This window comes from Nelumbo nucifera, chromosome 5, assembly GCF_055504915.1.
Source record: "Nelumbo nucifera cultivar China Antique chromosome 5, China Antique-T2T, whole genome shotgun sequence".
NCBI lineage: Eukaryota > Viridiplantae > Streptophyta > Magnoliopsida > Proteales > Nelumbonaceae > Nelumbo > Nelumbo nucifera.
The window spans coordinates 49,215,829-49,229,663 of NC_142653.1; the positions used below are offsets into that span (position 1 = coordinate 49,215,829).

The 13,835-nt window shown below is 35.0% G+C and overlaps 1 protein-coding gene across 1 annotated transcript in view; it reads left to right on the forward strand.

The window, feature by feature from the left end:
• LOC148791581 (uncharacterized) overlaps nucleotides 1-13,599 on the forward strand; it is a 45,222-nt gene extending 31,623 nt beyond the window's left edge. The window contains exons 7-13 of the mRNA XM_088888242.1: nucleotides 2,011-2,974; nucleotides 3,203-3,364; nucleotides 3,623-4,480; nucleotides 5,000-5,158; nucleotides 7,558-8,430; nucleotides 9,749-9,916; nucleotides 12,264-13,599. Coding sequence (XP_088744368.1) covers nucleotides 2,011-2,974; nucleotides 3,203-3,364; nucleotides 3,623-4,480; nucleotides 5,000-5,158; nucleotides 7,558-8,430; nucleotides 9,749-9,916; nucleotides 12,264-13,444 — 4,365 coding nt within the window. The 3' untranslated portion in view covers nucleotides 13,445-13,599. The remainder of the gene's footprint in view (nucleotides 1-2,010; nucleotides 2,975-3,202; nucleotides 3,365-3,622; nucleotides 4,481-4,999; nucleotides 5,159-7,557; nucleotides 8,431-9,748; nucleotides 9,917-12,263) is intronic.
• Nucleotides 13,600-13,835: the final 236 nt, after the last annotated feature.

Here is a 13,835-nt window from a genome sequence, read left to right on the forward strand (position 1 = left end):
AGAGAAGAGAAGAGAAGAGAAAAGAAGAAGAAAAAAAGAAAAAAAGGAAGAAGAAAGATTGGAGGCATGAAATTAAGGTAGATAGAGAGTATGTTATTATAAAATAAATAAATCTTTACGTTTGAAAATTATGGTAAAATTAAATTAAGGCAAAGCTAATTATTTTTTCAAAAAATTAAGGCAGGTTTTTTAATTATTTTTGTGTAAGTTATTTTTAAAATTAAGGTAGAGAGAATAGGTTATAAAAAAAGTAAATAAGTCTGCATTTCTGGGAAAGGTAAAATTAAATTAAGATAAGTTATTTTTTTTTTCTTTTCTGAAAATTAAGGTAGGGAGAATAGGTTATAAAAAATTTAAGGGAGAGAGATTCTTCTTTCGTGCTGGTTCCAATTTCACGTCGCATTCATTGTTTTCGCTCTCACAACTGGCAAGCAAGCCACATTTCACGCTGGTTTGGTCAGCTCTCAGTCAGGCCCAATTTTACGTCCCGACGATTGGACAGATGGCAGCCGATGCAACGAGTTTGGTATTCAAAGAATAATAAATCTTATTGGGGAGGGTATTTTAAGGAAATAAGCGATAGTTACTGTATTAAATTCCATTTCCTGAATCGTCAGGGTATCTATATATATATATATATATATAATTATCCATTTCTTCTTGTGATACAACATTAAAATCATTTTTAGTTCATTTTATTAATGATAAGTAATATTTTGATGATTTATAGTTTACTTTATCTATGCTATTTGATATCTAATTACAATATCCAAATTTAATTCAAATCCAACCTAAATTCAACAAACAAAATTTAATTAGAAGTCAAATAAAAGTAAATCAAATTTAGATACACCTTATATGTAATTCCATTTGATCCATTTGCTGCCCTAAAAAATGTAACATCTTGCTCTAAAACATCTCTATGTCAAGAGTGATTATGTGTTTTCATGTGAGACGTTTTGCCCTTCAAACTACCTTTAGAGCAGGCCATTGGCCATTAGACATACTTTTGTTTGTAGATTATCAGGATTTGACTCATAATACTAACATGATTGAGCCATATAATCCCATTTTACACGGCCTTATTCGTAGCTCATCCAAACTTGAATCATAATATCGCCAAGAGAGGAATAGTTCTACAAGACGTGGAATCGGAATTGAAAGATTCATGAATGACATTTCAAAGAAAAAACAGACCAAAAGGAATCTTTTACAAATATTTGGAATTGAATGCGAGCGAAGAAGATACACGGATAGATTACATTTAGTCCAGCCCCTCCCGCACGCGAAGTTATATGATTATGACGTGAAGTCTTATTATAGGTACACACGAAACCGTCCACCCAGATTTTCCATTTAAAATCGTCCATGAACCCTTGATGTTCACTATCTTGTTGGATTCCAGCAGCAGCTTACATTATTAGACTTGTATGTGGGGACTTGGGCCAATATGTTCCAACGTACCATTTGGGTTTAGTGATATTTAGTGACGGGTTTAATTAACTACAGTATTAGTGTTGGATTAACTATTTCTTTGTGTTTTTTCTCTTCCGTGTTTTATTCTTTTCTCCGATTTGTGCATTCATTTATTCATCATGACATCCCTTGGATCAGCAAATCATTTGAACCAGACAGAGTAACAAGTAAACCGTCACCCACCAGCTTACTGCTTTATCAACTTTTTTAGTCCGATCAATCTACTGCAAACTCCATAAGCTAATACTAATACACTAATAGCTTATTACTCGTTCAGTCAAGACAAGGTATTCACATTTGTCCGATCAGCTTTCTGTATGGGCTTTAATTTGATTAATATAACACACCGTGACCTTAACGTTAGTGAATTGGAAAACTATTTTTAGTTTATTGACATCTGAAGTGAAGATGATGGAGAGAGAGAGAGAGAGAGTCGTTAACTTTAGTTGACTTGCTAATTAAACCGTGACCATAGAAAGCTTGGATCAACACTTATATATGGTGGCATGGCTCAGATAATTCCCGGTATAGTAGCGTTTTGTTTCTTTTCCCACCAGGATCGATTATCCTATGACCATGCTTTGGTCCATGTTGCTTCATTTGGTCCTACTGTTGCTGTTGATGACCAAGACAGCAGTAGCACGAGCATCAGCATCGCCGACATCGTCTCTGACGAAACCCGGCTATCAAGAGAAATGTGGGAAACTTAGCATCCCATACCCGTTTGGCGTCGGCGATGATCCAAAGTGTTTCCTGAATGAAGATTTTCAGTTGTTCTGTAACACCACTAATGGCGAACCCCAGCTGACGATGTACTCCGATTCCGATGATACACCAATTTTTAACATATCTCTGCATGGGCAACTGGCGACCACCATGTTGGCGGCTGTCCAATGTTACGCAGGGGAGGACAAAGACTTGGTAGGGAATGATTATTACTGGGAACTTCCAAAACCATACATGCTGTCGGACACCAGAAATAGATTCATGACTGTCGGTTGCGACACATCTGGAACTTTGTATGACTCCGAGGACGAGGCATTCTATGTGGGGTGCCGTTCAGGTTGCCTGAACGATACGAAAGTTATGATGGATTTATCATGTGATGGCCTTGTGTGCTGCCAGACCACCATACCCAAGGGTATCACCGATTTTCAAATTTCCACAGGTAGCCTTTACAAATTCAGGTACACATGGAATATCACTAGATGCGGGTATGCCTTTCTGTGCGACAAGGATTTGATGGCCTCACAAGTTTCACGCCTTCGGAATATAAGAAACAACCTGAAATACCTGCAAAATTCTGGCATCCAAACTCCAATAATACTGGATTGGGCAATTCGAAACAAGGCTGCTTGCGAGGACGCAGGAGGAATGGGCTATAATATTGTCTGTGGTAACAACACCTATTGCACTAATTCAACAAATGGCCCTGGATATCTTTGCCACTGTTTGGAAGGTTACCAAGGAAATCCTTATCTCCCTGATGGATGCCAAGGTATGACCTTTTTATTCTTACTATATATTTTGATGACATGGAGCAAGCATTTCACCAATCACAACTATTTATAGAACATGCTCTATGTGATTTCTCTGCATCGTGCCATTTGCTCGTTCCATATCTTCTACTTGGAGTTATATAAGCCGGCTGATCAATTTTCAGTTTATAATCTTAATATTTGGAAAAGCAGCCTTTGATTTAAGAAATATTGTTTTGTGTGCCTAGCATCCAACTGGTCAACTGCAAAAAAGGCATGTGAGAAAGGAAGCATAAATTATGCATGCGGGATTAACACCAACTGCTCTATCTCCAACAACAGCCCTGGATATGTTTGCCGCTGTTTGCAAGGATATCAAGGGAATCCTTATCTCCCCCATGGTTGCCAAGGTATGAGTTCGTTTGCTGTAAAATAAAGATAACGCGCGATTAGGGCTTGTAGATCGTGCTCACTTGGCCCTGCATGTGCGGCTCTTATTACAAATTTTATTTTATATTTTGTTGCAAAATTTTTGTTCATAAATGAAAATGTTCAAAACACTCGTGCAATGATGTAGCCTGAAATCATCAAAGAAATTAGCTAGAAAAATATTTTAATTCTACATTTCATATCCAATTACTGGTGGTGATGATTTCACATGGGAACAGCAATACCGACATCATCAAATACGATTCCCGGTTGCCAAAACAAATGTGGGAATGTTACCATCCCATACCCATTTGGTCTAGTGGGTGATAAACCAATCTGCTACAAAAGTGACGAGTTCAGGTTGTTCTGCAACACTGCCACCCATCTTCCGAAATTGACATTTTATGGCGATGATCGGGGATGGCATCATAACATTCTGAATATATCACTTGAAGGTCAACTGACGATCTCCATTCTGGGCGGTGTCAAATGCTACATGGATGCAGATGACTTGGAGAGCCATGGTATTAGCTATTATTTTCCAAATGCATACAGGCTCTCAGACACCAGAAACAGATTCATGGCAATCGGTTGCGATGCATATGGAATGTTGTATGACTACGAGGACAAGGCGTTTTATGTCGACTGTTGGTCATCATGCTTGAACGATACAAAAGTACTCACAGATCCTTCGTCTTGTGGTGGCTATGGTTGCTGCCAGACAACCATACCAAAGGATCTCAATAACTTCTCTCCATCCATAGGTAGCCGTAACAACTTCGCATACACTTGGAATATTAGTAGATGTGGGTTCGCCGTTCTTATGTCCGACGAACAGGACACATTTGATTCACAAGTTTCACACCTCTGGGATATGAGAAACAACGTTGAATACCTTCGAAACGTCGGGATCAACACTTCCATAGTATTGGATTGGGCAATTCGAAACCAGACTTGCAGGGAAGCACGAAGAGATGCAACAGGTTATGCCTGTGGGCGTAACACTTATTGCATTGACTCCACAAATGGTGCAGGATATCTTTGTCATTGTATACAAGGTTACAAAGGGAATCCTTATCTCCTCAATGGATGCCAAGGTATGTTCTAAATCTACATAGTTAATCTTTTTTTTTTTTTATTGTTTGTTTCCTTCAAAATTTAAATTAAAATGTAGGGAAAATCTATTATGCGGGAAAGATATGGAAGTCATCAATCGAAACCATTGATCTGGTAAGGGATTTTGTCTGGATCGCCCCAAGAGTTCGCCTTCTCTTCCATATAGGACTCACAGTGTTCTGTATTATGGGTTTTGCTCAACCTAAATCCCATCTCAAGGCAATCCAACCCGACTTGATGAAACCCCATCTGATCGACCCATCCAAATAAAAGTACCAGTGTTTTAGCTACCTTCGGTTATAATCTTTTTTCTCTTCAATATTTTATACCTTGGGCCTGGTGTGTGGGTCAGCCTCAACCTGAAACCTAATTAAGATTGACCCTAATCTTATACCCAATATTCTATTTGATCATGGCTGAAGTAATCAATATATATTTTCAATATCTCTTAATTAGAAAAAAGTAATATTTAAAAGCATTATTTTTGGATATATATGTAGTGGTAGACAGTTCAATTGCAAACAAGACATGTGAGAAAGGAAGAATGAATGCATGTGGAAACAACGCCTACTGCTCCAACTCTAACAACAAGCGTGAATATATTTGCCATTGTATAGAAGGTTACCATGGGAATCCTTATCTCCCCAATGGATGCCAAGGTACGTGTTCATCTACAATAATTCCCTTTTTCTTCAAAATTTTAATGGAAAATTTAGTACAATTGGCCAATTAAGGCAATGAGATTAGACTTCTCTTGATTACACTTTCTAATACTGCAAGAAATAGTGGGACCACGTATCCAGTTTGAACTATTAGTTTATCTATTTGGATCAAGAATATCTTTATTCCTGGAACGAGCTCGGATCTCCTGGAGCAAAAATCATGTATACACCGTAAGAGCATGGCATCCGGCTATACATCGGGAATATCCCTCCTACTTGTACACATTGTGCTCTCAAGGTGTGTAAATGATTTTCACTTTCAGGAGATCCGTTTTCTCCTATAACATTCCACTTAAACAAATTTAGATTTGCCGTGAAAAATACATAGTCAAAGTTGTGAACACTGTTCAAATATTATCACATAACTAGCTAGGTTGTGCGACTGTAGAATCAATCAGACCATCAGGCTGCCTAGATCATCCTTGATGGGCATCAGACCGTAACTAGTCAGCGGCCATATGTGATGCACAAGTGTTGTTTAAAGAAATTGTGGCATGAGTCTTATGACAATATCAATTGGGTCAAATGGTATCAAGCTCAATCCAAACTACTTTTGGGTTACGTGTTATTAGATAAAGGTGTTAGATTTTATTATTTATCATATTTTTTTACTATGTTACTATATTTCATTAGTTTTATTACTCAAAAATGTGATGCACAAGCTTTGTTAAATAACATTCTTAGGACATCTATAATTGTGCAAAGCTCAACCCTATCCATCTTAGAATTCTTTCTGGGTTATGTATTCTCTAACAAATTAACAAAAATCTGGAAGGCATTAGGAAGAGGGAGTTACTTTTTTAGTAAGTTAATTTCTTTATTTTAATTAACTTATGTTTTTTAATTTGTATTAACTTTAATTACTCTTTTTTCTCATTATAATAACAGTTTTTATTGTTTAAATTATGTTACTCTTTTATTAATAATTTAAATTTAATTTTATTATAAATTTTGTGAAATTCATTTTACTAATTTTGAAGTAAGATATTAAAACTAAGTTATTTAATTTATTTTAAAGTACTTAATAAGTTAATCATGTAAAGTAAGCTGCTGATTTGTAATTTTCCCTTATTTTTATTTTTAGTTACTTTCTGATTTCAGTATTTTTTTGAAAAATATTACTCTTAACATGTTAAAAAAATTATGTTATTTTTTTTAGTAAAATTTTCTGTAATTTTATCAGTAAATTAAAAAAATTTATGTCATTTTTAGTTTTCCAATATTTTTACAAAATTTCCTTTACGTTTTTTTCGTTTTTCTGTCTATTAACAAAATTGTTAATAGTGTTTTTTTGTTATTTTCCCTTATTTTGTTGATTTTTCCTTGTTTTCTAATTAACAAACTTCTAGTGAAAGTTTCCTTTATTGCCCCTTTTGTTTTCAAAATTGCATAACCAAGTTGAACTGATCAAACCAAATTTGTCTAGTTTGATATGAACTAGTAATTAAAGGTAGCATGTTGGATAATTTTGGGTATTAAATTAGTTGGACCCATGAACTTCATTTTATTCATGCATAGCAATTTTAGTAGCGCTCAAGCCGTTGCTTGTTGCGCTGTAGTTTTGAATCATGGGCGCGCTTCGGATTGAAGTCATGAACTAATGGACCCATACGCAGTACATGTCTATACTCAAAAAGCACCTATATCTACGGTGCAACTTGGGTGATCCTAATTCAAGTCCAGACCAACTTGGCTTGCAAATTTACATTGGTTGAAGTCTTGAATTGACCTAAACTTGGGACGGGCTTGAGCTGAGGTCTCAGAAAGCTTAAGTCTAACGTAGGCCCGACCCAACCTAACCTTTAATAAATTATACTAATTAAATTATAAAAAGTTGAGTATTTCGGTAAAATTTAAAAAAAATACATACAAATGTTTATGTAGGAGATACAAAAACTGATAAAATTTTAAAAAATTATACTAACTAAATTTTATAGCCAGTGTAATAGGGGAGGACAAATTTAGAAACCAAATTACCATTCACAAAGTTGAGTATTTCGGTAATTCTGCCACTTCCATCAGCTCAAGATAATGGAGGGAGTTTAGACTCAACAATATGAAAAATTTGTTGAGAGATGGCTGAGAGGAGGTTTAAGGCTTTAAGCAATAGCAATATCTATCTATCTGTTTATAACTGTCCAGCTAAAACTAAGCCCTAAAACGCATCAGATGGTTGAGAGATGTTGAGTAAATAACTTCATTTGGTAAAGGCTATTCATATAAAAATATTTCAACGTAACAGCAGCATCAAAATCAATTCATCCAAAATAAAAATGCTTTCGCTGCATTTGTTCACCTAAAGTTACAACAATTGATGATAATAGCGATTCCAACAGTATTGCCAAAATCTCCGGAGACAAAGCTAGGTTGTCAAAGCAAATGCGGAAATGTCAGCATTCCGTACCCGTTTGGCCTCGTTGGAGATGATCCAAGCTGTTATAGAGATGAATTCAAGTTGTTGTGCAATACAGCCACTGACCATCCGCAACTGATGATGTATGGCCCTGACAGTGATGAGTATAGTGATAAAATTGTGTTGAACATATCACTAGATGGCGTATTAACTTTCTCCTATTGGGCTGCTGTCGACTGTTATATGGGGGAGAACCGAGACTCAGAATGGTACCCAGTCTATACCAAAATTCCAAAGGCATACAGATTCTCTAACTCACGGAACAAATTTACGGTAATCGGTTGTAACACACAAGGCAATATGTCTGATTACGATGACCAAGAGTCGTACATCCAATGTGTCTCATCTTGTCCTCATAATAGGGAGGTGACGAATGTACGTCGTGATGGCAACGGATGCTGTCAGGAGTCGATACCAGGGGATCTTAACTCGTTTGGGGTATCAGTTGACAATTACAGCAATCAAAATACCACATCCTCCGCTGCGAATATCAGTAAATGCAGCATGGCCTTTCTGTCCGATAAAGAATGGTTTAAATCAAATGCTTCTTATCTATGGAGTTCAAGAACTGAAGTCGAATACCTTATCAACGTTGGGTTCAGAACTCCAATAGTACTTGATTGGGCAATTCGAACTGGAAACTATGCATGCGAGGAAGCACAAGAAGGATTGACCGACACCGCCTATGCTTGCGGGAACAACACCTATTGCACCAACTCCAGAAATGGCCCAGGTTATCTTTGCCATTGTAAGAATGGTTTTCAAGGGAATCCTTATCTCCCCGAAGGGTGCCAAGGTACGAATTCCATGGATTCTCTCTTCCTTCAAAATTTTGAAACATAGAATTGTCCGAGTTTGCCTTCGCCTGGGCCTGGGCCCGTATTTTGATTTGTGGTTTGAGTACGCCTCTCAATCTCTTGTATACATCTTTTATAATTATATATATATATATATAAAATAAATATAAATATAAATATACTGGCAAATATGATATTATTTTCATTCCATGAATTTTTAGTGAATTATAAATAAATTATGGCACACATCACACAGATGTATCAAAGTTTGAAGTGACGTTCCAAAAGCCTAGGCCAGGCCCATTGTCTGGTTTGAATGGAGAGTTTGTGTTGGCTTCCTACAGAGCGTGTCCGCACACATGTCCTACAGCATATCTCAACCATATTGAGAACATTTTCCATACTATATGGAGAAGTTCCCAAGGTTTCATTTAAACTCAGCATAGATATTCATATTGGACTCGATTTGGCCTGAGCTCAGAACTTCAAATAATTTTTTAAGTTAAGGTATAAATTTTAATAAAGAAAAACAAAGTTCAGAAAATTTACAATGAATAGTTTCAACGAAACAGAGTCAAGGCCCAGAGCAACCATTAGGTCCAGTACTCAAAAGCAGCACATATAAAAACAAGTTTCCCTATTATCTCCATGGAGAAACTCCATTACACAAGCTTTGCTCTAGGGGTTGACGATGGTCTGATTCGATCACATGGCTCCTCTGTTTAGCAGAACCAAACAGGTGGGGTCATGTATGAAGATTCAAAAGTAGTTGATTGCTGATCAGCCCTATTATCACTTATAAACTCATAATTGAGATGATCTAAAAGATATTTTTTCATTCCAATTCATAAATATAAATTCAAAAGTGAAGAAATACCATAACTCTAAATAATGTAATAATAAAAAGTGGAATGAAGGCCATGAGATAATTTTCTTTGAGTACTGTTTTAATCATGTCATTTATACTTTTCTATTAGAATCACCGTGAATATTATCATCATCTAAGTTTTAGATGAACTATATGGGATCTGTTACATGAATCTTGTTTAGTGCTATATTCACAGAAAAAATATGAGTCCACATATTATTTGTTACTACCTCGAACCATGTCCTATCCCCGAGCTTTTGGTATTATGTTCTTTCTTATGACTTTGTTAAAACGTGACTACAAGTTTCAATATTAATCAGTGGGTTAAAAAGTTCTTTAAAATAATAATCCTATCTTTTCTAACTTCTGATGTAACAGAATTTAAGCTGAAATTGAAAGAACTTATAATATTTGATCTAATGCTTTATATATTATCGTTATATTTCCAGATATAGATGAGTGTAAAGATCCAAATAATAATCCTTGCATAGGAGCTTGCACTAATACAAATGGATCTTACAAGTGCTCTTGCCCAAACGGTAGCTATGGTGATGGTAGGAAACCTGCAGGTTGCAAGCCAAAGAGCAAATCTTTTCCTGTGATTAAGGTTATCCTAGGTAATATTCATGTCCTAATGCAATTTTTGTTTAAGTTTTGTAAATTCATCTTCTGCATTTAGTCCCAGTTGTCAAGGACCTTTGTATGATAAAGCATGGAGAAAAAAAAAAATCATCAATGTAACCATAGGACATATAAAATCAATTTTTTTTTGTTTGCGCGGTATCCACAACAAGAAAATTGACCTTCAGCAGCATTTGAAAATGCCACTAAAGATAGGTAAAAGCGCCACTAAAGGTTATAGTGGTGTTTTTGAATTGCGCCATCAGTAAAGGTTTTAGTGGCACTTAAATAAATGCCAGGAAAATTGACCTTTAGTGGCATTTATTCAAATTTTAATGGCACTTATATAAATGCCAGTGAAACATATTTTTAATGGCATTTTTCATCCTTTAGCAGTCGATTCAAATGTCATATGGTAAGATACTACCATACAAAATTATAATTTTTATAAGGGTAAAGGACATAAACATACCATGAGTTGTTATAAATTGACATAAATGTATCTTGAGTTTTTCACATAGACTTAATACCTTGTGGTTTGATCCCATTGGACTTCAATGAAACAAGTCATTTAAAATTTTAAGAAACCTATTTTACCCTTACGAATAGGAAATAAAAGAAAAGGAAGCTAGTGAGTAGAGCTGTTCATAAGAAGAACCAAACCGATCAACCCGGATCGACCCAATCTGAGTTGGCCGTGTTTTCTTCAGCACCGGTCGGTTTTGGGTTGTAAAAAATCATAAATCGATGGTCCGGGTCGGTTTCAGTTTTCATACGTGAAAACCAAAACTAACCCGAACCGAACCGACTTAGTAGTTAGTACTTAGTTCTTAATTAGTAATTATAACCTACTTAGTTCCTACTTAACTAAGTTGTCTCTATCCTATTTACAACCTAACTTAATTTCTAGTCTTCTATTTAGGAATGACATTAATAGCAAGTATTGTAAGACAACTAGACAATGAATTTTTTTGAAAAAAGTTTAAAGAAAAGAATCAAAGGATCCTAGCTTTTATGGTCTTTTACACCAAATATGCAATCAATTACAGTTAGAATTAGGTGTCCTTTTTCACTTAGATTAGAATTAGGTGTCTTCTTTCTCTAATACAATTTAACTTTCTATTTTCTTAATAACTTCTATTTTAACTTGGTCTGCCCCCTACCAATTTCAGTCTTCTTTCTCTAATAGAATTAGGTGTCCTTTTTTACATCAAATTTCAGTCTTCTTTCTCTAACCTACCAATTTATTACCATGTTAAATTTAAAGCCGAAACTGACCCAACCCGACTCAAATCGACCAGGTCGGCTTTGCTTAACACAGGGTCAGTTTCGATTTTAATTCCAGGTAACCCAACCAGGTCGGATCGGTTGAAAAAATCTCAATAAACCAATCCAACCCAACCCGTGAACAACCTTATTAGTGAGGTGGAAGAATAACAAAAAGAAAGTTGGGCTATTTTTTACAGTAAAGGGAAGGTACAGAAGAAACAAAAAAACCTGCAAATATAAAGAAAACATAGTAAAAGGTGATTAATGGAGAATTAAATTGATTAAAACTAGAAAATTATAAGGACAAAATTTTGTTTTACCTCAACCAAGCACTTGAAAAAATAAAAACTATGTATAACAGAAATTAGAAATTCACTGCAGAGTGGGAGAGAATATTAAATTCTGCAATGCTTTTATAGTTTTTATACCGTGAAAAAGCTTGACAGAAAACCAACTTTAACTTGTTGGACACGTGAAGAAGGTAGCCACCAGTGAAAGCCACCTCAATTATGCATATTGGAGAGAGATATATTTTAGACTGTGTAAAAAAATCAGGGTACATTTAAATCAATTTAAGAAAACTCAAGGTATATTCACGTCTACCTTTTTCATAATGTTTTGTATCATTTAATAGTAGTACAATGGTTTTTGCTATTAATTTAAAAGAAAATGAGTTCTTATGTTGTGCAATTCTACATTGAAGGTTTGGGAGTGAGCTAGAAACATTACATCAATTTCACAACAAGTACAACACTGACAAGTATTCTGGATAGAAAAATTATTAATACAAAATATTAAAAAAAAAATCAAAATATGGACTACTAGTTAACTGGAATTAACATCAACAATGGACTTCTCCTGTCCATCCTGTAGGATCTATTGTATACATGCACATTCCTAATGTTGTATAAATTAAATTGGAAGAAAAAAATATATACGGATCCTTGGAATTATTTTTGTTTTTATGAAATTGTGTAAGAAAATTATAATATATCAATGAGTATTTTGTACGAGTCCTTTCTCTCCTATAGATATTTTGTTTGCTGATGATTGATTTATATATATGCTATGTAGGTACAAGCTTTTGCATCTTGTTTTTACTCATTTGTATCCCTTGGTTATACTTCATCACGAGGAAAAGAAAATTCATGAGATTGAAAGAGAAATACTTTAGGCAAAATGGTGGCTTCCTTCTACAGCAACAATTAACTTCAAATGGAGGCTCAAAGCTCTTAAAGATCTTTTCAACTGAAGAGTTAAAATTGGCAACCAATAACTTTAATGAAGAATGTATCATAGGCCGTGGAGGACAAGGTATAGTATACAAAGGTATCTTACCTAATCATCAAGCTGTTGCCATTAAAATGTCAAGAGTAATGGATCAGAGCCAAAATGAGCAATTCATAAATGAGGTTCTCATTCTCACTCAAATTAACCACAGAAATGTGGTAAAGCTTTTGGGGTGCTGCTTGGAGATCGAAGTACCTTTGTTAGTTTATGAATATGTTTCTAATGGAACCCTTTTTTACCATATTCATCAAAACAATGGCATCTTGCTTTCATGGGAAGACCGATTAAGAATTGCAACAGAAACTGCCAGTGCACTTGCCTATCTTCACTCTACAGTTTCTACACCAATCATTCATAGGGATATCAAATCTACAAATATTTTATTAGATGAAAATTATACAACAAAAATATCTGATTTTGGAGTCTCAAGGTTACTTCCTATGAATCAAAGTCAAATAACCACATTGGTTCAAGGGACATTGGGTTATTTGGACCCAGAGTATTTCCACACAAGTCAATTAACAGAGAAGAGCGATGTTTATAGCTTTGGAGTAGTTCTTATAGAGCTCTTAACAAGTAAGAAACCTCTTTGTTTTGAAAGATCACAAGAGCAAAGAAACTTGGCTACATATTTCATTTCATCAATGAAAGAAAATTGTCTCTTCGAGATGATTGAAAATCGATTTGTGGATGAGAAAAATGTTGATGAACTTTGTGTAGTTGCTGAGCTAACAAAAAGATGCCTCAGTATAAAAGGTGAAGAAAGGCCCACTATGGAAGAAGTTGCAATGGAGCTACAAAGATTGAGAAAGTCGAAAAACCATCCATGGATTCAACCAATGGAAGAAGAGAGTGTGAGCTTATTATCTAAACCCTTAGAACTATATCATGGTGGTGATGGTGATACATCTAACCAACCTACTTTGGTAAAAGATATGATATTGTCAATGAATTTCCCTCGCTAAGATATGGTGTCCCGTAAGGATAATGTTCTTTTTCTATGTTCATGGTATTTGAAAATAATGTGCTCCTATATTTATTAAATTCAGAACAAGAAGTTATGTATATGGACAAAATAACAAGATCCATTTCCATATTATAATATCAAAGGCATGTGACTACTTTAATAAATTTTTTATCTCCACGTTATTACCAAAATATCAATGAGAATTTTACCTTTCCTTGTGTCTACTTTAATAAAACGATTTATTTTACCTCTTCTCTTTTATCTATTACCTCTATATTTTATCTATTTTAAGTTGAGATTTGATGTGAGGGTGAAACAACTCAGAGTTTTGGGTGAATTTTCCCAAATGTAAGTGAGTACAACCATATAGAGTTTAAATTTGAATCTAA